We start from the raw sequence: 22,527 nt of genomic DNA on the forward strand, positions 1-22,527 counted from the left end.
GGGGGTAGTTTGACGGGGGTGCAACTGGTGACAGTGGGGCACCAGGGCAGAGAATGGGAGGGGGGTGATGGAGTAGCACCGACTGGTCTGGACTCTAGTGGGCTGGTTTTGGGGCGGTAAGACAGGCAACATCAAATCGGTTGAAAAACAGTTTCAATTTATTCGCCCATTCCCTATCTCCATGTTCAGGGCATCTTCCCCTGTCTTTACCATGGCCTGATATGGTTTTCAACCCCCTCCAGACGCTCCTCCAGTTTCCTCCTGTAGGTGTCCTTTCTCTTCCTCATCTCCCTCTTCAACTCCCTCTGCACTCTCCTCAGCTCCTCTTTGTCCCCAAATCTAAAAACCGTCTTCTTCTCGTTCAGAAGGGCCTTCAGCTCAGGGGTCACCCAGGGTTTGTTGTTGGGGAAAACACCTCACCCTCTTGACAGGTACTGTGATATTCACACAGAAGTTGATGTAGTCTTTCATGCAAGTTGTCAGACTATCCACATCTTCTCAGTCTGTTGTATCAACACAGTCTCTGAGCGCCATGCTGGTCTCAGCAGACAATTTCCTTACATACCTCTTGGCTGGCGGTTGTTTGTTCACTAAAGGTACGTAGCCAGGAAGCAGATGGACTAGGCTGTGATCAGAACGGCCCAGTTGGGGGAGAGGTAATGATCTATATGCATCTTTTATGTTTACATAAAATAAGTCTAAAGTTCTATTTTCTCTAGTGTGGCAGTTTACATACTGTGTGAATGTCAGGTGTGGTAGACAGGAAGGCATGGTCAATGTCCCCAGAGATAAGATCATTTTTACTGGCCCCAAAAAGTCACTTTTACATAAAAATATATTTTTCATTATTACATTGTAATAAAGCCCCTCGTTCTGAACTTCAACTAGTTAGCATGGTAGGTGAGCTGAAATTACTTGTGTCGGTGATGGGCAGAAAAACTAACATTGGCATAAACGGGCCAGTGACCGGCCTACCAACATGCCCAACATGCTCTTTTACTTGTCTAGGGCCAGGGGGCGTTGCTTATATTGAACCCTGCCTGCAGGTGTAGTAACTGTGAGTGGCGTGCCCCTAGATCAATCGTGTGTGAAAAAGAGAAACCACCAGATTTTCATGGGACTCTAAATAGAAATGAAGAAACAACAGGTACTTCCCCATAATGAGTAGGGCTGATGAGAGATGTGAGGAAAAGACATCTCAAATGCAGTTTGGTTAAAAAAAAAAGGTCAAATAATCATTAATAGATTTTGTCTATGAAATGCACATAATTTCAGTGGAAAGTAGGAAGTAAGAAGCAGGAAGACCGGAAGAAGTCAAAGACCAAACAAACTTAATAATACGCTCTTTATTAAAATGAAATAATGCAGCATTCAAAAGAACATTCAATCTGTAAAATGTAAGTAAAAATCAGCCATTTTCCCATTGGCCTCAGTTGCTGCAGTCTGACTGCTTGATGCTCTTGGAGGCTGTGGAGCTGGCACTGGCCACCTGGCAGGACACGTCTTTGTTGCTGGTCCAGTCGGCCGTCTGGATGGTCAGGAGGCTGCTGAGCCGGAACTTCTTGTTGGGCTGCTGCTGAGGGGAGCCGGTGCTGATGCCGCTGCTGACCGGGTTCCCACTGACCGCCCAGCTGACCTCAGCAAAGCCCGTGGGCAGGTCCTCTGCCACACACACCACAGAGACTCTGTCGGCCTGCAGCTCCGCGCTGGACGGAGGAAAGAGGGTCAGAGACGCAGCGGGCAGCGCCGAGTCTGAAACACACACAGCACAAGACACACAACAGAGTTCAGCAGCAGTGGACACATAACAACATGTCGCACACACACAGACAACTAGTATAGCTGAGAGAAGTAGTAACAAAATATCCCTCTAACACACAAAGATTACCTGTAATGAATCTGTAATGTTTATCTGTAATGTGCTCAAGAGCCAGCTTAACTTTAGAGAATAAGTTAAGGTGAGGGAAGTAGTAGCAGGAGAAACACTTTTATTTATGCATACATGTTGCAATATCACCTTTTTACTATAAATCTTAAAGCAACACAAATAAGATGTTTGCCACTATCAACATTAGTATTTAATGACAACAAGCTTGTTACACAATTTTGTATCTTATATCGGTTGATTTATGTTGACATATGCCATATGATAGATTATAATTCTATACATCATCAACTAAGGATCAAATACGCCATTGCCATTGTAAAAGTATGTAATTTAATACTTGGTATAAGTATAAGTATAAGTATATATACTCTTTTGATCCCGTGAGGGAAATTTGGTCTCTGCATTTATCCCAATCTGTGAATTAGTGAAACACACTCAGCACACAGTGAACACACAATGAGGTGAAGCACACACTAATTGCGACACAGTGAGCTGCCTGCATCAACAGCGGTGCTCGGGGAGCAGTGAGGGGCTAGGTGCCTTGCTCAAGGGCACTTCAGCCGTTCCTACTGGTCGGGGTTCGAACCGACAACCCTCTATGGCTACCCCACAGATATGAATTTCAGGAAAATAAATTTGATCCTAAATTAAATTATCATCAATGATTAATTAAATTCAGAAGCACCCCAATGTATTATATATATATATAAAGTCAATTAGAAAATAAATATTAATGATTCCTTGTGGATTTTTGTAAATTTGAGCGTTTTTCACTATATGCAATTAATAACAATATTTATGGTAAATAACAGTTGTGGTTGTCAATGCTGACTTAAGTATTTAATGAAATGGGCTAAAATAATTTATTAAAGTTTCTTCCAAGACTTTCACAAAAGAAAAGCATCCTTAAATCCATCCATAAATTCCACACATTTTAAACGTAGGCTACAGATTGAAAGCTAATGATCAAAAATACAACCTTTACAATCCACAAATAAATTTGAAAAGGAAAGTTGACTTACCAGTTACAATGAGCTTGGTGCCTTGTCCAAATACCACAGTGATTCATCTCATATCTTCCGTCGTACAAAAACCTCCCCAGTTTCAGAACTGAGAGGTGGAACTGAAACAGCACCTCTCCTCAGACCTTCACTTTCTCCACTTCCTCAAGATCACAACAGTCCCTCCAGGGTTTGGATTATAATTCCACATCACAAATAGTCACAGTACACACAACTTCAAAGATTAAATCCTTTGTTTTCTTTATATCCAACCTTTCGACATCCAAGGACACGATATCTTGATAACTGCCATAAGCAGAACTGATGTCACTGGGTGGGTTTTTGTCATGGTGGAATCCACTGTGATACCGTCTCCTTAGCAGTGTTGTCCCATGTAGCACAGTAATATGTGGCTGAGTCTTCCACAACTACATTGCTGATGAGTAATTGATAGTCTATGGTTGATGAGGCTTTAGATGTGACATGGTCAGATGAGAAACCAGTTCCATAAGCATCTGGAGAACTATGAGAGTGATAGAACCTTAACACAAACTGTGGAGCATCAAGAGGAATCTGTTTATACCAAGAAACATAGCCCTCATCTTTGGCAATGTTACAGTTCAAGGTTGTTCTCTCACTCTTTTTCACAGACAGTGATAATGGTGTCTGGGTTACCACTTTCTGACAGCTGATATCTGTGGAGAAGAATGTCAAATTAATGTGAATATTTTGTTGTTGGTGTTGGTCTGTCTACATAATATATTGTCATTGATATTTCATCATGTATAAATAATATGAACTTACATGCCAGAGCCGTGATGAGAGTGCAGAGTGTCCCCAGCATGTTGTCAGTGTGTGGAGTGAACGGCTCCTACTGTCCAGCAGAGAGATGAGCAGAGGTGGAGTGTGAGGAGAGGAGACACTGCAGGACCCTCCTATAAGGACACAAGCAGCTGGGGAGGGGAGGGATGATGGGGCATCAGCCAATCACTAGTTGTGTCTTATGGCTATTAATCCATGATACTGTGCCAACCTACTGTAAATCACAATTGAACTTAAAAATGTAGGAAACTGAACCTACATGTGCAATGAGAGGATCATTGGCAGAGTCCTGAAAAACAGAGCTGTTCTTTGAGTTCTTTTTTTTTGTCAGTAAGGAACTGCAGACTCTGCAGTTTAGACATAGTTTCATACAGTATGTTTGAGTCTTTGCAACTTATTTTATATATTTAATATTTTAATGTCCCTTCCCCTTCCTATACTGTGTAGTATAACTTCATTTTTGGTCATGTGATCTCAGCTTCCTTGTAAATGAGCGCTTCCCTTAATGAACTCTCCAAGAATAAAATACCAATAAATTTATACCACTACAAGACTACTTCATTTCAGCTCCACAGCTAAAGGATTACAGTTACACAGGTAAAGAGACAAAAAAAGAAAGTTAAAGTTCTTCTTCCATGGCAGCATGGTGAGGAAAAAAAGGTAAAGTCATCAATCTCTACATTTTATTAGGTTGTTATGGGTGAATGAAAAATGTCGATTTCTTTTAGATTCATCATAGAAACTAGATGTACCGCATAGCGGTACAAAATATGACCGCCGCTCAGTCCTGTACATCCATTCTGCGAAAATAAATCATATTAATGAATTTGTCTCCATCTTCTACTCCATCCCCCACTCTTGAAACTTTTGTGTATACTTGTTTGGAATGTGTGTGTGCACACATTCCGCACACAAAGTAGCCTACTGGCGCTGCAAAGGTGAATAGATTTGTTTCTGGGCCAAGAAATTTGCAGCATTGTTATAAAACCTTTAAAATCTCTAAACAATCACAAGTAGGGCAGTTCATCACAGTCCATCCATTGCAACTAGACTGATGAAAGGTACACCTGTAGGCTACATTGTATTTGGGAAAAGCAGAAGGTAGCAGCATAATGTATTTATTTATTTATTATTAAACAAAACAATCCCTGTCAGTTCCATGCAGTTTTCAACAGCTATCAAGAAGAGAGGTCATGTCACAGATTTTTGTGAATGTTTCTTCTTCTACATATGCATAAGTTTAGTCATCTAGTTCATATGATATTCAGCTTTATTGTCAATGCACAAATTAAATACCAGTAGTCTAAAACAAAATGCCGTTTTACCCAGTGGTGCAAATAACTGACATGTCCAAAAGGGCCTTCATGAAATGCGTTGCGAGACTGTTCATACACATTTTAACGGGCAAAGTTGAAGAGGTACTGTCCGTTATTGTTTGTGCAAATAATATGCTGATTCATGTTCCCTTGCATTTTGCAACTATGAGGTCCATGGTTAGTCCACGCACTGGCAACCCCCCCCCCGCGACGTGTTCGCCCCCCGGTTTCAGAGCTATTGTAAATGCAAAAAAGCATAGAGGGAGTTATGACAAAACCGTGACTGTTAACAAACTATAAGCTATATAAGGTAGGCCCTATGCTAGGCCTATTACACAACACAAATTGTCACTAGGCTATGCTGGCGACCCAAATAAAATCTCCTTTGGAACCAATGGCTTACACCTTACAGTATCAAGCTGCCACCTCTTTGCGAAAAGTTAATAGTTTTGCATATCAATAATACATTTCAAGTAGCTGAATCACCGAAAGGGCGAATGAAGTGGACACTTCTAAATGGAACCCAACCCACTGTACAGTAGCTCAAGGTCTGTGGCTAAAGCAGCCATAATGAAAGCGTTATCATTGTTTGGATACTTCACACACACGTGTTTTTTAATCGCATAGACTACAACTACCAAGCTGGAATCAAAGCACATCGACTCCCCTCTCCCCTAAACACGCACTTCGAACAAACAAAAAGCGCCTCAGTCTCACGGTATAGCCATAAGCAAAACTGTATCTGACCGGTGTAACGTTGGTACTAAATCATTCATTGCAAAGAATGATTTTTGTAGCACGTGCAACAAATATGTGTAGGTACAGCCCTGCCCTGAATACATCTCAACGTGCGCTCTAAAACATCTGGGTTAAAAATGGAGATGTAGATCATCACGGGTGCGTTAATAAATCTACATTGCGGCGAGTTGACACAAATTATTCTCTTTGACGAATTTATGTAGTTTCAGTTACTTTACTTTGAGCCATGCTCTTCCTTACTTGAATCACCTTTGAAAAAAGAGGATTGAAGTAGCCTATATGGGTGTTTGGGAATGAACGTTGACTCAGATGCTTTTTGAGACCAATAAAATGTCATAAATGTCCCAGCCCGGTGTTTAGGAGGCATCATAGACAGGTTATCTTTCAGGTAGCCTATATATTTTCGATTAAAAAAACCATCACGTAGCGAACGTATTGTGGCTAACTCACTTAGCTCCTGTTAGTAGCCTAGGCTATGGTCATAAGCAAATTAGATGACAGTCGAAAGATACAATTACTGCTGTTATCAATTTGCTTGGTAGCCTATAAACGCATTTATGGTTTATCCATCACTCAACCATGCTAATGGTAACATTATTTTACCTACATTCTGCTATTGATAGGATTAACATAGCCTACCTGTAGTAAAAAACAAGCATGTCCGATAAACATTATCAGATTTATTTCGGCTTCAAGAGGAAATGGGAATTACATGTCATGCAGAAATCATCCTACCCTTAGACGTTCTCTGTGGTAAACTACTGTAGCCTACCAGAGCCTACTGTCTTGTCCTTGTAGTAAGCATAGTGTCTTTCCAACCCACTTTAGATTAACTTCCAACAAAATTACGTCTCACTGCAACGATGCGCCATCTAGTGGACAAACGACTACGTGACGCCAATACTGGAAATGCAGCCAAATTATTATTATGATGAATATTTGGGTTTCCTTTAATCCTACAGAATTTGTAATTATGTATCGGCCGTTCTAATTGCCGATACTGATGGCCTGTGTGTGTGTGTGCGTGTGTATATGTGTGCACCACCATCTACAGGCCAATGAGTGTACAGTCACTAAATGTACACATAACTTAATTTTTTAGACCCCCCCATGGATGAAATTCTACGAAACTTGGCATACCCCCAGAGAATGTCAGGTTAATCATACACATAAAATTTGGTGCAGTTCTGAACGTCTCAACTGAAGAGAAGGGCGATTAATTAAAGCAGAATGATTGCATTTTCATTTTTTACCGGGGGGGGGGGGGGGGGGTGCAAATCACAAATGAGTGATTATGGGCTAGGTTGATGTGGGCCCTTGAGACCAACATACCATAAAAAATTCTTCATCCTCGGTGCCACGGTTCAGGTAGTTATGTAGGAAAAACAGCATTTTTTGGGTTTCGGGGGGCCCAGCGCGGAGGGGGAGTGGCCCCCGGGGACCAAACGAAATTTTTCCGTAAAAGTCTAGTGGGGCTACATACCCACCAAATTTCATGTGCCCCGGTGTTTCGGTGCCCCAGGTATCGTTGACCAAAATTTCAGGAAGTAGATGACGAAAAAAAAAAAAAAAAAACTTTAACAATCCTTATATGACCACTAGCGGCGGTCATAATTATCTTTGATGCTCTTTTATAAACCAATATATAGTTACCAACTCTCATGCATTCGATTGGCGTGAGAGTGGAGCCGATCAAATGAATGAATCTCACGGTCAATGCGTGAGAGTTGGCAGCTACTGTGTGCATTCAGAGCAACTGCACATTGGTGCTCCAGTGGCAGCATGGTGAGGAAAACAAAGGTGAAGTCATGCATCTGTGTATTTTATTGGTCATTTTATTAGGTCATTATGGGTGAATGAAAAGGCAAAGAGAACTTATCTTTGATGCTCTTTTATAAACCATTCAGAGCAACTGCACATTGGTGCTCCAGTGCTGCTGACTAAAAGCAGAAGTGAGTGTGAGCAGTGAGGAGGTTTTTGTCATGGGCTGAATCACTGTGATACGTACTCAGAGCTGTCCCATGTCTTACAGTAATACACAGCAGAGTCTCCCACCTCTACAGTGTTAATGATCAAACTGTAGTCAGTCTGAGAGGAATGTTTTGAATCAAATTTAGGTGCTGAGAAGCCAGAACAGAACTATCACCATGATAAAAATACAACATGTACTGTGGAGTTTCTCCTGGAATCTGTTTATACCACCGAGCAGCACTGCCAGTCACAGTTCCCAGGTTGCAGTGCAGCGTGGCCGTCTCTCCTTTCCTCACGGTGAGAACAGGAGGCTTCTGGGTCACTACAGTGACGCCACTCACACCTGAAAAGAACAACAGCACACATGTAACAGCCATATGCACCCTCTCCCATCCAGCAGACACACACTAAAGCCTGCAGTGGGTCTTACATGCCAGAGCCGTGATGAGAGTGCAGAGTGTCCCCAGCATGTTGTCAGTGTGTGGAGTGAACGGCTCCTACTGTCCAGCAGAGAGATGAGCAGAGGTGGAGTGTGAGGAGAGGAGACACTGCAGGACCCTCCTATAAGGACACAAGCGCTCAGAAATCAACCAATCAGGTTTAGTCCCTTCAAAATGTAACAAAATCTTTTTACCCCAGCTTGTCTATTATAATTAACAGAAATAACATGCAATGGGACAATGAAATATTTATCACACAAATACATCCACATTAATCTTAGTACTCTATTATTAAAGTCTAGTTTAATCAATTAATTTGGGTATTCAGCAGCTAAATAGTTTCACCAACAGCTATTTTTGGTAATGAAAATGGTTTTACATGTTTTTCTGGTCAGGTGAGAGGACCATCTCTGTGTAGTGTCACCATGTTTTCTCACATAATGTATCACTTCACATCATAATGTATGACTTTAGTCATCCAGACTGACATCAAACTAGTTGTAGTGCAGGATATTCAGTCAGTGTAGATGTAGCTGTTTTGCTTATTTATAATTAACATATGAGAACTGTCTGATCCTGATTATTTATGAACTATTTATTCATTGTTTTACTTGGGGCAATGGTGATGTGATAATTAAAAATGTTCTTTTAATTTCAGTGTCTGAAGCAGACAAATCTATCCATTTAAATTGCTTAAAGATCAGCCTTAAATTACTCTCGTTATATGATTACTGTTCAGATACTGAGAGGACAGAAATGAAATTCACTGTCATGGCTGAGTGCATGTGAGGATTCGTAAAGAGGGTTTCAGTATTTGCATTGTCAGAAATAGAGAGTCGAGGCCAGCAGGTGTATCCTGTGTGACCTGGGTAGAGTGTGAGAGGTGCTGGAAAAGCCTGACTGGTGCTGGTGGGAGTTGGACACACTTCACACTCTGAAATATACAAGAGGTAAAGCTGTGTTGATAACTCACTTCATTCTCTAAATGTGTCCTTATCTTTCTCTCCTTTGGTCAGAAATGGAATAAAACTGTTTGTTCATAAAAATCTGAGATTTCTTTTACTCCATAATAATAATGTTTGTATTATAGAAGGTGCTGAAGATTTCAGAAGTCTTTGTGTAAAATGATAAATCACTTCCCTTTTTTACCTTTGAGACTATCAAGGCGACCAAAAGACAACTACAGAGGACGATCTTTAATCAGAGCATGGCTCTTTACTGCCACCATGTGTTTTTACTCAGAAATGCAGTTTTCACAACGCAACACATGCAATTATGACATAACAGTTTTTCTCAGTCGCTTTTGGTGCATTTCTCGAATTATAATGAACATTTGAACATTTGAACATTTCTTAAAACAATTAGTGCAATCCGCACCACATAGTGGATAACCTGCAAAAGGACGTTTCTTGCTCATAATGCTTAGTTGTTGCCTCAAAAGCAAATATTTATGCCAATAAAACAGTCACTGCAATCAGAATGGTAAGTCATGATGCCATTGTTTGTCAAGATAGTCAAACTGATTTATCCTGTTGTGACAAAGCCCTTTCAGACATACGTGTAAGACCGGAGGTTCTGCCGATGTTAAACGGTGGGGCTGTATATCTGAACGACATAACCGGTCATATGGAAGTCCGAATTCACCCGGTGTTTATAATACTCCCCCCCCTAGTATTTCCTCTGGACATTATGTAAATGTGCTGTGTCTGAACGAGGAGTAGAACATGCGGTTAAAATCACACCTAGTGAGAGGGCGTGTTGGTGACGTTTCTTTCGTGCGTCCATGTGGTTTGATCTGACTTAAATGCCAGTGTTATGATGTAGTGGCATAGTGCTGTCCAGAAAATCTCCGACCTGGAAATATGCAGACATCACGGAGCTAGGCTACTGTCCATGAGGGTATACAACATTTTAATAGAACACCTGAAGGGAACGTTAGAGACACGTTAGCCTACAACTGCATGGCAAGGACAAACGAATTCAGAAGACTGAATCATCATAAGCAGAGGGCGCTGAAAAGGCAGTAGCCTATAGCGACGTCGTTGACGACAATAACAGGAGTATTTAATAAATTGTTAACCAACACGGTTTTCTGTTCATTGATAGCCTTCATGACCTGCTGAGCTCGCTGATATTTGCTGAGCATATATGCCTAGAGAAAATGAAAACGAAGAAAACCCAACTTTGTTCCAAGCTCCTTACGTAAATGCTACACATGGGGAGAGGATGCTTTTGGAAAAAATAAACCATGAAAAAACGAACAACTTCACTGTTATTAATGTTAGTATTTTGTTTGTTGCTTAAAAACGTTGTATGATCTTGAAGTCTTGAGTTAGCCTACTGAATTGGCTGGTAGCCTACCATAAAGTTTGTGCATGCTCTCTCTCTCTCCAACGCAAACCAGATTTGGGGTTCTATAGCTAATTCTGGTACATAACGTTGAAAACAGATAAATGTGTTTATTTGAAGCACACATACAAATACTGTAGGCTAGGTCAATTTCAAGTGCGCACTTACGTGACTAGCCTATTTCAAGTATTAGCCTATGCACAATAGATTTCTCTTCTTTAGCCTACATAATGCATAGGCTATATTTTGTAAACAAAAAGCAGCTGTGACAGGCAGCGGCCGCATATATTCTGCGTCATGTCTCGCATCTTGTGAACTCTACAAACCCCCACCCCTCACTCACAACCACACGGAGATTATGTAATGTCTTTCACACATACGTCCGTATAAGGTCAGTATTAGGTCCGCAGGTTAGCATCATATCTGAATCATCCGAAGGGTAGGACCTCCGTTTGACAAACCTCCTCATTTACTCCGGAGGTTATATCTGAAAGCGCTTACAGTTTACTTTGTACATATTTTCTAATGAATAATGCGCAAGGCAGCACTATTTTTTATTTCAAAACTACAATGATACACATTATTGTGTTTGGAGGGGGTTGATTGCAAAACAGAGGATATGTTTCAAAGTTTTAACTGTTGACAGACATTGTGACTGTATAAAGAAAACCAAGGCTTTTACAGCATTGTTCAAATGACCAATATACCATAAAACACCCCTTGGTCAGAGCTGTGCACCACTGTACATCTTTCTATACATCCTGACGTTCCCTTCTGTCAGGTCACATATGTATTTGCTAAACAGATTATGACAACTAGTTATTACAGCTAGTTCAACACATTTGCTTGTAATGACACAATCAATGAAGTAATGCCAATTTGTTTTATGGGGTAGGACTATTCAGCAGGGAACCAGTATAGTCCATCTTTCTCTCCTTTGTTCAGAAATCGAAGAAAACTGTTTGTTCATACAATTCTGAGATTGCCTTCACTTCATAATAATAATGTCTGTAATATATTAGGTGTTCCTCTTTTTACCTTTGAGACATCCAAGGCAACCAAAAGGCAACTACAGGGAATGATCTTAGATCAGAGCATGGCTCTTTACTGCCACCATGTGTTTTTACTCAGAAATGCACAGAAAATATGCACAGAGAATATCCAGAAAATAATCCCATTCCTGCTGGTGGAGGGACTGTGGAATGAAAGACCTGCAGTAACGTTCCTTCTTACTAGATGAGTGCAGCAGTCGGTTGCTAAAAGAGCTGCTTAGAGCTCCCACTGTCCCATGCAGGGGGTGAGAGGGGTTGGCCGTGATGGATGCAAGTTCTTCCAACATCCTCCTCTAAACCCACCACCTCAGGTGTCCAGAGAACAAAAAGTGCTTAACAGTGACCTGCACACACCGAAGGACCTCAGTCTTCTCAGCAGATGGAGCGACGTTCTTGTACAGGGCATCTGTGTTGTGTGTCCAGTCCACTCTATTGTTAAGGTGAACACCCTTAGGTAGACTTATACCACCTCAATGTTCGCTCCCTGAATGCTCAGTGGTGCAAATGATGGCGCCTTGCTGCGAAAGTCAGTCACCATCTCTTTAGTCTTACTGGCGTGCATCCAAAGGTAATTTCCTCCACACCACTCGACAATGTTGGCGATGACCTCCCTATATTCCAGACCATTCCCAACAATGGCTGTGTCATCTGAGAACTTGTGGAGGTGACAGCTGTCTGTGTTGTATCTGAAGTCCAATGTATACAGTGAAGAGAAAGGGGGAGAGTACTGTACCTTGTGGGGTCTCTGTGCTGCAGACTACCACATCCAACTCACAGCCACGTAGTCTCACATACTGTGGTCTGTTAGTGAGGTAGTCGGTGATCCAGGCAGCCAGGTTGCAGTCCACCCCAGCTCTTTCCAGCTGCACCCTCATCAGTGCTGAATGAATTGTGTTGAAAGAAATAAAAATAATTAAAAAAAACACGCTTACAGAGTCCCCAGTGTTCTCCAGGTAAGAGAGGGAACGGTGGAGCTGGAACACCTGGTCGGTACGCAAACTGGAGTGGGTCCATCTCACTGCTTACCAGGCATCGAAGGTGGTTTAGAACGATCCACTCCATGCTCTTCATCAGATGGTATATCATGGCTACCAGTCTGAAATGGTTAGGCTCCCAAGGGTGTGCAGTCTTGGAGACAGGAACAACACAGGAGGTCTTCCACAGGGTTGGGACTTCCTCCAGCCTGAGGCTAACGTTGAAGATGAATTGTAGAAAGACCCCGCAGAGTTGATCTGCACAGTCCGTGAGCAGCCTGGAACTGATACCGACAGGGCCCGTGGCCTTTCCTGCTTTTGTCTTCCTTAGCACCTATCTCCTGTTCTGCTGTTATAGAGAGGCTGGGGGGTGGGGGATTAGTGTGACGGGGGTGCAACTGGTGACAGTGGGGGCCCAGGGGAGGGAGTGGGAGGGGGGTGATGGAGTAGCAGGTGCTGGGGCGGAAGGGCAGGCAACATCCAATCGGTTGGAAAACAGTTTTGTGTTCAATTTATTCGCCCATTCCCTATCTCCATGTTCAGGGCATCGTCCACTGTCTTTACCATGGCCTGAGATCATTTTCAAACCCCTTCAGAAGCTCCTCCAGTTTCCTCCTGTAGGTGTCCTTTCTCTTCCTCATCTCCCTCTTCAACTCCCTCTGCACTCTCCTCAGCTCCTCTTTGTCCCCAAATCTAAAAACCGTCTTCTTCTCGTTCAGAAGGGCCTTCAGCTCAGGGGTCACCCAGGGTTTGTTGTTGGGGAAAACACCTGACCCTCTTGACAGGTACTGTGATATTCACACAGAAGTTGATGTAGTCTGTCATGCATGTTGTCAAACTATCCACATCTTTAAAACAGTCTCTGAGCGCCATGCTGGTCTCAGCAGACAATTTCCTTACATACCTCTTGGATGTCGGTTGTTTGTTCAGTAAAGGTACGTAGCCAGGAAGCATATGGACTAGGTTGTGATCAGAACGGCCCAGTTGGGGGAGAGGTAATAATCTATATGCATCTTTTATGTTTACATAAAATAAGTCTAATGTTATTTTTTCTCTAGTGTGGCAGTTTACATACTGTGTGAATATCAGGTGTGGTAGAAAGGGAGGCATGGTCAACGTCCGCAGAGATAAGAAGGAGGGCTTGGGGATGAGATGTCTGCAATTCAGACACCACAGTGCAGTATCTAAGTATTTTTACTGGCCCCAAAAAGTCACTTTTACATAAAATTTGTTTATATTTTTTTCATTATTACATTGTAATAAAGCCCCCCGTTCTGTTTGGCTTAGCTTCAACTAGTTAGCATGGTAGGTGAGCTGAAATTACTTGTGTCGGTGATGGGCAGAAAAACTAACATTGGCACAAACGGGCCAGTGACCGGCCTACCAACATGCCCGACACGCTCTTTTACTTGTCTCGGGCCAGGGGGCGTTGCTTATATTGAACCCTGCCTGCAGGTGTAGTAACTGTGAGTGGCGTGCCCCTTGATCAATCGTGTGTGAAAAAGAGAAGCCACCAGATTTTCATGAGACTCTAAATAGAAATGAAGAAACAACAGGTACTTTCCCATAATGAGTAGGGCTGATGAGAGATGTGAGGAAAAGACATCTCAAATGCAGTTTGGTTAAAAAAAAAAAGGTCAAATAATCATTTATAGATTTTGTCTATGAAATGCACATAATTTCAGTGGAAAGTAGGAAGTAAGTAGCAGGAAGACCAGAAGAAGTCAAAGACCAAACAAACTTATAATAATATGCTCTTTATTAAAATAAAATAATGCAGCATTCAAAAGAACATTTAACCTGTAAAATTTAAGTAAAAATCAGCCATTTTCCTTTGGCCTCAGTTGCTGCAGTCTGACTGCTTGATGCTCTTGGAGGCTGTGGAGCTGGCACTGGCCACCTGGCAGGACACGTCTTTGTCGCTGGTCCAGTCGGCCGTCTGGATGGTCAGGAGGCTGCTGAGCCGGAACTTCTTGTTGGGCTGCTGCTGAGGGGAGCCGGTGCTGATGCCGCTGCTGACCGGGTTCCCACTGACCGCCCAGCTGACCTCAGCAAAGCCCGTGGGCAGGTCCTCTGCCACACACACCACAGAGACTCTGTCGGCCTGCAGCTCCGCGCTGGACGGAGGAAAGAGGGTCAGAGACGCAGCGGGCAGCGCCGAGTCTGAAACACACACAGCACAAGACACACAGCAGAGTTCTTCAGCAGTGGACACATGACAAAATGTCACTCACACATAGTTCAAGTTCAAGTTCAAGTTTATTGTCATGTAGGCCTACTCATACAAGGATTTATCATTAATGACATTTATTGTGCTTAAGAGCCAGCTTAATTTTAGAGAATAAGTGAAGGTGAGGGAAGTAGTAGCAGGAGAAACACTTGCATACATGTTGCAATATCACCTTTTTACTATAAATCCTAAAGCAACACAAATAAGATGTTTGCCACTGTCAACATAAGTATTTAATGACAACAATGCTAGCTTGTTAAACCATTTTGTATCTTATATCGGTTGATTTATGTTGACATATGCCATATGATAGATTATAATTCTATCATCAACTAAGGATCAAATACGCCATTGCCATTGTAAAAGTATGTAATTTAATACTTGGTATAAGTATAAGTATATACTCTTTTGATCCCGTGAGGGAAATTTGGTCTCTGCATTTATCCCAATCCGTGAATTAGTGAAACACACTCAGCACACAGTGAACACACAATGAGGTGAAGCACACACTAATTGCGACACAGTGAGCTGCCTGCAACAACAGCGGCACTCGGGGAGCAGTGAGGGGTTAGGTGCCTTGCTCAAGGGCCCTTCAGCCGTTCCTACTGGTCGGGGTTCGAACCGACAACCCTCTACGGCTACCCCACAGATATGAATTTCAGGAAAATAAATTTGATCCTAAATTAAATTATCATCAATGATTAATTCAATTCAGAAGCACCCCAATGTATTATATATATAAAGTCAATTAGAAAATAAATATTAATGATTCCTTGTGGATTTTTGTAAATTTGAGCGTTTTTCACTATATGCAATTAATAACAATATTTATGGTAAATAACAGTTGTGGTTGTCAATGCTGACTTAAGTATTTAATGAAATGGGCTAAAATAATTTATTAAAGTTTCTTCCAAGACTTTCACAAAAGAAAAGCATCCTTAAATCCATCCATAAATTCCACACATTTTAAACGTAGGCTACAGATTGAAAGCTAATGATCAAAAATACAACCTTTACAATCCACAAATAAATTTGAAAAGGAAAGTTGACTTACCAGTTACAATGAGCTTGGTGCCTTGTCCGAATACCACAGTGATTCATCTCGTATCTTCCATCGTACAAAAACCTCCCAAGTTTCAGAACTGAGAGGTGGAACTGAAACAGCACCTCTCCTCAGACCTTCACTTTCTCCACTTCCTCAAGATCACAACAGTCCCTCCAGGGTTTGGATTAAAATCCCACATCGCAGATTACAGAGGTTCCACAAATAGTCACAGTACACACAACTTCAGAGATTAAATCCTTTGTTTTCTTTATATCCAACCTTTCGACATCCAAGGACACGATATCTTGGTAACTGCCATAAGCAGAACTGATGTCACTGGGTGGGTTTTTGTCATGGTGGAAACCACTGTGATACCCACTCCTTAGCGGTGGTGTCCCATGTAGCACAGTAATATGTGGCTGAGTCTTCCACAACTACATTGCTGATGAGTAACTGATAGTCTATGCTTGATGAGGCTTTAGATGTGACATGGTCAGATGAGAAACCAGTTCCATAAGCATTTGGAGAACTGTGAGAGTGATAGAACCTTAACACAAACTGTGGAGCATCAAGAGGAATCTGTTTATACCAAGAAACAAAGGCCTCATCTTTTGCAATGTTACAGTTCAAGGTTGCTTTCTCACTCGTTTTCACAGAAAGTGATAATGGTGTCTGGGTTACCACTTTCTGACAGCTGATATCTGTAGAGAAGAATATGTCAAATGAATGTGAATATTTTGTTGTTGGTGTCTACATAATATATTGTTATTTTTTTATTTTACCATGCATAAATAATATGAACTTACATGCCAGAGCCGTGATGAGAGTGCAGAGTGTCCCCAGCATGTTGTCAGTGTGTGGAGTGAACGGCTCCTACTGTCCAGCAAAAAGATGAGCAGAGGTGGAGTGTGAGGAGAGGAGACACTGCAGGACCCTCCTATAAGGACACAAGCAGCTGGGGAGGGGGAGGGATGATGGGGCATCAGCCAATCACTAGTTGTGTCTTATGGCTATTAATCCATGATATTGTGCCAACCTACTGTAAATCACACATCATCAGTAGTTGGGTGTTTCTTGGATTGGTATAAGATCTTAACAAAAAAATAAATAAAAAATGTAGAAAACTGAACCTACATGTGCAATGAGAGAATAGCTGGCAGAGTCCTGGGAAACAGAGCTGTTCATTGAGTTATTTTTTTGTCAGTAAGGAATTGCAAAGTGAAGATTACAGATGGTTTCATACAGTATAAATCTTTGCAACTTATTAAATATTTATTTGATCTATTTTATAGTTTAATGTACCTTCCCCTTCCTCGACTGTGCAGTATAAGTTGTTGGCCATGTGATCTTGGCTTCATTGTAAATGAACGTTTCCCTCAATTAATCCTCAAAGAATTAAATAAACGTATTCTACTACTAGACTCCTTCATTTCAACTCTGCAGCACAAGGTTTACAGTTACAGGTAAAAAGAGAAAGACAAAAAGAAAGTTAAAGTTCTTCTTCCATGGCAGCATGGTGAGAAAAACAAAGATAAAGTCATAAATCTCTACATTTTATAGGCCATTTTATTAGATCATTATGGGTGAATGAAAAGACTTGATTTCTTTTAGATTTATCATAGAACTTCTCTTTGATGCTCTTTTATAAACCAGAGCAACTGCACATTGGTACTCCAGTGCTGCTGACTAAAAGCAGAAGTGAGTGTGAGCAGTGAGGAGGTTTTTGTCATGGGCTGAATCACTGTGATACGAACTCTTTAGCAGAGCTGTCCCATGTCTTACAGTAATACACAGCAGAGTCTCCCACCTCTACAGTGTTAATGATCAAACTGTAGTCAGTCTGAGAGGAATGTTTTGAATCAAATTTAGGTGCTAAAAAGAAGCCAGATCCATAATATACAGAACTATCACCATGATAAAAATACAACATGTACTGTGGAGTTTCTCCTGGAATCTGTTTATACCACCGAGCAGCACTGTTCGTCACAGTTCCCAGGTTGCAGTGCAGCGTGGCCGTCTCTCCTTTCCTCACAGTGAGACCAGGAGGCTTCTGGGTCACTACAGTGACGCCACTCACACCTATAAAGAACAACAGCACACATGTAACAGCCATATGCACCCTCTCCCATACAGCAGACACACACTAAAGCCTGCAGTGGGTCTTACATGCCAGAGCCGTGATGAGAGTGCAGAGTGTCCCCAGCATGTTGTCAGTGTGTGGAGTGAACGGCTCCTACTGTCCAGCAGAGAGATGAGCAGAGGTGGAGTGTGAGGAGAGGAGACACTGCAGGACCCTCCTATAAGGACACAAGCAGCTGGGGAGGGGGAGGGATGATGGGGCATCAGCCAATCACTAGTTGTTTCTTATGGCTATTAATCCATGATACTGAACCAACCTACTGTGAATCACACATCTTCAGTAGTTTGGTGTTTCTCGGATTGATATAAGATATCTAAACAGATAAATGAACTTAAAACATAGGAAACTGAACCTACATGTGCAATGAGACAATAGCTGGGTCCTGGGAAACTGAGCTGTTCATTTAGTTATTTGTTTGATAGTAAGGAATTGAAGACTGAAGTTTACACATAGTTTCATACAAAATGTTCAGGTCTTTACAACTTAATACTTACTGATTTTATCTATTGTATACTTCAATGTACCTTCCCATTCCTCTACTGTGTAGTATAACTTCATTTTTGGTCATGTGATCTTAGCTTCATTGTAAATGAGTGCTTCCCTCAATGAACTCTCGAGAATCAAATAAACTTATATTACTACTAGACTACTTCATTACAACTCTATAGCACAAGGCTTACAGGCACATTGGTAAAAAACAAACGAAAAAAAAGAATGATAAAGGTCTTCTTCTATGGTAGCATGGTGAGAAAAACAAAGGTTAAGTCATACATCTCTACATTGTATTGCCCATTTTACTGGAGCATTATGGGTGAATAAAAACGCTTGATCGCGTTTAGATTTCTCATAGAACTTCTCTTTGATGCTCTTTTATAAACCATTCAGAGCAACTGCACATTGGTGCTCCAGTGCTGCTGTCTAAAAGCAGAAGTGAGTGTGAGCAGTAAGGAGGTTTTTGTCATGGGCTGAATGACTGTGATACGTGCTCACTAACAGAGCTGTCCCATGTCTGACAGTAATACACAGCAGAGTCTCCCACCTCTATAGTGTTAATGATCAAACTGTAGTCAGACTGAGAGGAATGTTTTGAATCAAATTTAGGTGCTGAGAAGCCAGATGCATATGTAGGAGAACTGCTACTGTGATAAAAATACAACATGTACTGTGGAGTTTCTCCTGGAATCTGTTTATACCACAGAGCATAACTGTTTTTCACAGTTCCCAGGTTGCAGTGCAGCGTGGCCGTTTCTCCTTTCCTTACGGTGAGAACAGGAGGCTTCTGGGTCAGTACAGTGACGCCACTCACACCTGAAAAGAACAACAGCACACATGTAACAGCCATATGCACCCTCTCCCATACAGCAGACACACACTAAAGCCTGCAGTGGGTCTTACATGCCAGAGCCGTGATGAGAGTGCAGAGTGTCCCCAGCATGTTGTCAGTGTGTGGAGTGAACGGCTCCTTCTGTCCAGCAGAGAGATGAGCAGAGGTGGAGTGTGAGGAGGCAGGACCCTCCTATAAGGACACAAGCGCTCAGAAATCAACCAATCAGGTTTAATCCCTTCAAAATGTAAAAGAATCTTTTAACCCCAGCTTGTCACTACTAAGATATCAGAGATAACATGCAATGGCAAAATTAAATATTTTTCATAATTACCAGATACCAGAAATAACATGGAATGGGACAATGAAATATTTATCATACAAATACATTCGCATTAATCTTAGTACTCTATATTAAATTCTAGTTTTATAAAGTAATTTGGGTATTCAGCAGATGAATAGTTTCACCAACAGCTATTTTTGGTAATGAAAATGGTTTTACATGTTTTTCTGGAGGACCAACTCTGTGTAGTATCACCATGTTTTCTCACATAATGTATCATAATGTATCACTTCACATCATAATGTATCACTTTAGTCATCCAGACTGAAACTAAAGTGACAAACACACATCACAGGATATTCAATCAGGGTAGATATAGCTGTTTTTCTTATTTATAATTACAGTAATATATGAGAACTGTCTGTTGCTGATTAATTATGAACTATTTATTTGTTGTTTTACTTGGGGCAATGGTGATGTGATAATTAGAAATTTTATTTTAATTTCAGCATCTGAAGCAGACATCTATCCATTTAAATTGCTTAAAGATCAGCCTTAAATGACTCTCGTTATATGATTACTGTTCAGATACTGAGAGGACAGAAATGAAATTCACTGTCATGGTTGACTGCGTGTGAGGATTCGTAAAGAGGGTTTCAGTATTTGCATTGTCAGAAATAGAGAGCCGAGGGCAGCAGGTGTATCCTGTGTGACCTGGGTAGAGTGTGAGAGGTGCTGGAACAGCCTGACTGGTGCTGGTGGGAGTTGGACACACTTCACACTCTGAAATATACAAGAGGTAAAGCTGTGTTGATAACTCACTTCATTCTCTAAATGTGTCCTTATCTTTCTCTCCTTTGGTCAGAAATGGAATAAAATCATGAAAATGTTCATACAAATCTGAGATTTCTTTTACTCCATAGTAATAATGTTTTATAGAACGTGCTGAAGATTTCAGAAGTCTTTGTGTAAAATGATAAATCACTTCCCCTTTGAGTCCCCCTTGAGACTATCAAGGCGACCAAAAGACAACTACAGAGGATGATCTTTGACCAGAGCATGACTCTTTACTGCCACCATGTGTTTTTACTCAGAAATGCAGTTTTCACAACGCAACACATGCAATTACTGTAAGAGCTACAGTTTTTCTCAGTCACTTTTGGTGCATTTCTCGAATTATAATGAACATTTGAACATTTCTCAAAACAATTAGTGCAAACCGCACCACATAGTGGATAACCTGCAAAAGGACATTTCTTGCTCATAATGCTTAGTTGTTGCCTCAAAAGCAAATATTTATGCCAATAAAACAGTCAGTGCAATCAGAATGGCAAGTCATGATGCCATTGTTGTCAAGATAGTCAAACCGATTTATCCTGTTGTCAAATGTTCTAATGAATAATGCGCAAGGCAGCACTATTTTTTATTTCAAAACTACAATGATACACATTATTGTGTTTGGAGGGGGTGGATTGCAAAACAGAGGATATGTTTCAATGTTTTAACTGTTGACAGACATTGTGACTGTATAAAGAAAACCAAGGCTTTTACAGCATTGTTCAAATCCTGAATTTCCCCTTGGGGATCAATAAAGTATCTATCTATCTATCTATCTATCTATCTATCTATCTATCTATCTATCTATCTATCTAAATGACCAATATACCATAAAACATTCCTTGGTCAGAGCTGTGCACCACTGTACATCTTTCTATACATCCTGATGTTCCCTTCTGTCAGGTCACATATATGTATTTGCTAAACAGACTATGACAACTAGTTATGACAGTTAGTTCAACACATTTGCTTGTAATGACACAAGGAATGAAGTAATGCCAATTTGTTTCATGGGGTAGGACTATTCAGCAGGGAACCAGTATAGTCCATCTTTCTCTCCTTTGTTCAGAAATTGAAGGAAACTGTTTTTTCATACAATTCTGAGATTGCCTTCACTTCATAATAATAATGTCTGTAATATATTAGGTGTTCCTCTTTTTACCTTTGAGACTTCCAAGGCAACCAAAAGGCAACTACAGGGAATGATCTTATATCAGAGCATGGCTCTTTACTGCCACCATGTGTTTTTACTCAGAAATGCACAGCACAAAATAACCAATTATGACTTACATTTAATTCCGAAATTAGGTCAAAACCTTTTGTTAAAATAGATAGATAGATAGATAGATAGATAGATAGATATATACTTTATTGATCCCCAAAGGGGAAATTCAAGTAGCATACAGACATCAGACACAACATGCACTTACAGCAGAAAAAGTAATACAATAAAAAACTCCACTGTACATTGACAGAGACAGTAGAAGATAAACATGATACTAAAATACTAAATACTAAATATACTATATAAACTAAATCAAATATCAACATAGTGTGCAAGCATGACAGGGCAGGGACTGAGCCTGTAAATCAGTGTGCATTGTAAGGTGTTCTATGAGAGTGAGTGTCATGGTGATGGTGCAAATAAGTAAGTCCAACAGTGCGGGGAAGGGGGGGGGGTACAGCTGAGGATGATCGCTTCCTTGTTGTCCCTGTCAAGGGTGCCATGGTCGTGGACCCCTCACCAGACACAAGCAAGATGCAATATACAGTTGAAAGGGTGGGGATAGTGCAATATCAGTATAGACTGAGGTTGAAGATTAAAAATAAATATAGCGAAAGGCAGTTTAGTGCAATGATCATGTATAAATAATACTATTGTAACTGGGCACAAATGACTTCCTCAGTCTGTCAGTTGTGCATGGCATAATATGATTATAACATCTGAAAATCAGTTAGTCTGCTAGAATTTAGTAACTGTAATATCAGTACAATAATCAGTACTGATTTTTGCAGGATCAATTTAGTGTTTATTGTGTAACTAATCTCCCATGCACTCTACATTGTTATACTTTTATAACTAACTGGCCTCTTGT

The 22,527-nt window shown here is 41.0% G+C and overlaps 1 protein-coding gene and 1 pseudogene across 3 annotated transcripts; both read right to left on the reverse strand.

Annotated features, from left to right (window-relative positions):
- Positions 1–1,331: 1,331 nt before the first annotated feature.
- On the reverse strand, positions 1,332–8,324 carry LOC143102085 (immunoglobulin lambda-1 light chain-like; annotated as a pseudogene).
- A 5,989-nt stretch (positions 8,325–14,313) lies between these two features.
- Positions 14,314–19,633, reverse strand: LOC143102087 (immunoglobulin lambda-1 light chain-like). 3 transcript variants are annotated; one of them, XM_076265472.1, is made up of 4 exons: positions 19,383–19,633; positions 18,966–19,295; positions 15,857–15,886; positions 14,314–14,735 (listed from the first exon to the last, which is right to left on the reverse strand). In XM_076265472.1, the coding sequence occupies exons 1-4, from the start codon at positions 19,420–19,422 to the stop codon at positions 14,413–14,415; spliced, it is 723 nt and encodes a 240-aa protein (XP_076121587.1). In that variant the 5' UTR covers positions 19,423–19,633; the 3' UTR covers positions 14,314–14,412. The 3 variants fall into 3 exon arrangements, with proteins under 3 accessions (XP_076121587.1, XP_076121585.1, XP_076121586.1); XM_076265470.1 differs by lacking the exons at positions 18,966–19,295; positions 19,383–19,633 and adding exons at positions 17,594–17,926; positions 18,014–18,161; XM_076265471.1 differs by lacking the exons at positions 18,966–19,295; positions 19,383–19,633 and adding exons at positions 16,219–16,548; positions 16,654–17,578.
- Positions 19,634–22,527: the final 2,894 nt, after the last annotated feature.

Source organism: Alosa pseudoharengus, unplaced genomic scaffold (genome assembly GCF_046254945.1).
Source record: "Alosa pseudoharengus isolate Yale_2024_CS ecotype anadromous, Long Island Sound unplaced genomic scaffold, YU_APseudo_1.1 YU_APseudo_1.1_scf_4, whole genome shotgun sequence".
Taxonomy (NCBI): Eukaryota; Metazoa; Chordata; class Actinopteri; order Clupeiformes; family Clupeidae; genus Alosa; species Alosa pseudoharengus.

Coding starts and splice junctions, on each gene's coding strand:
- LOC143102087 (XM_076265470.1), bottom strand. CDS start 18,053: ATGCTGGGGACACTCTGCACTCTCATCACGGCTCTGGCAT. Junction 17,927..18,013: donor TCTCATCACGGCTCTGGCAT/GTAAGACCCACT, acceptor TGTTCTTTATAG/GTGTGAGTGGCGTCACTGTA. Junction 14,736..15,856: donor CACCAAGCTCATTGTAACTG/GTAAGTCAACTT, acceptor TGTGTGTTTCAG/ACTCGGCGCTGCCCGCTGCG.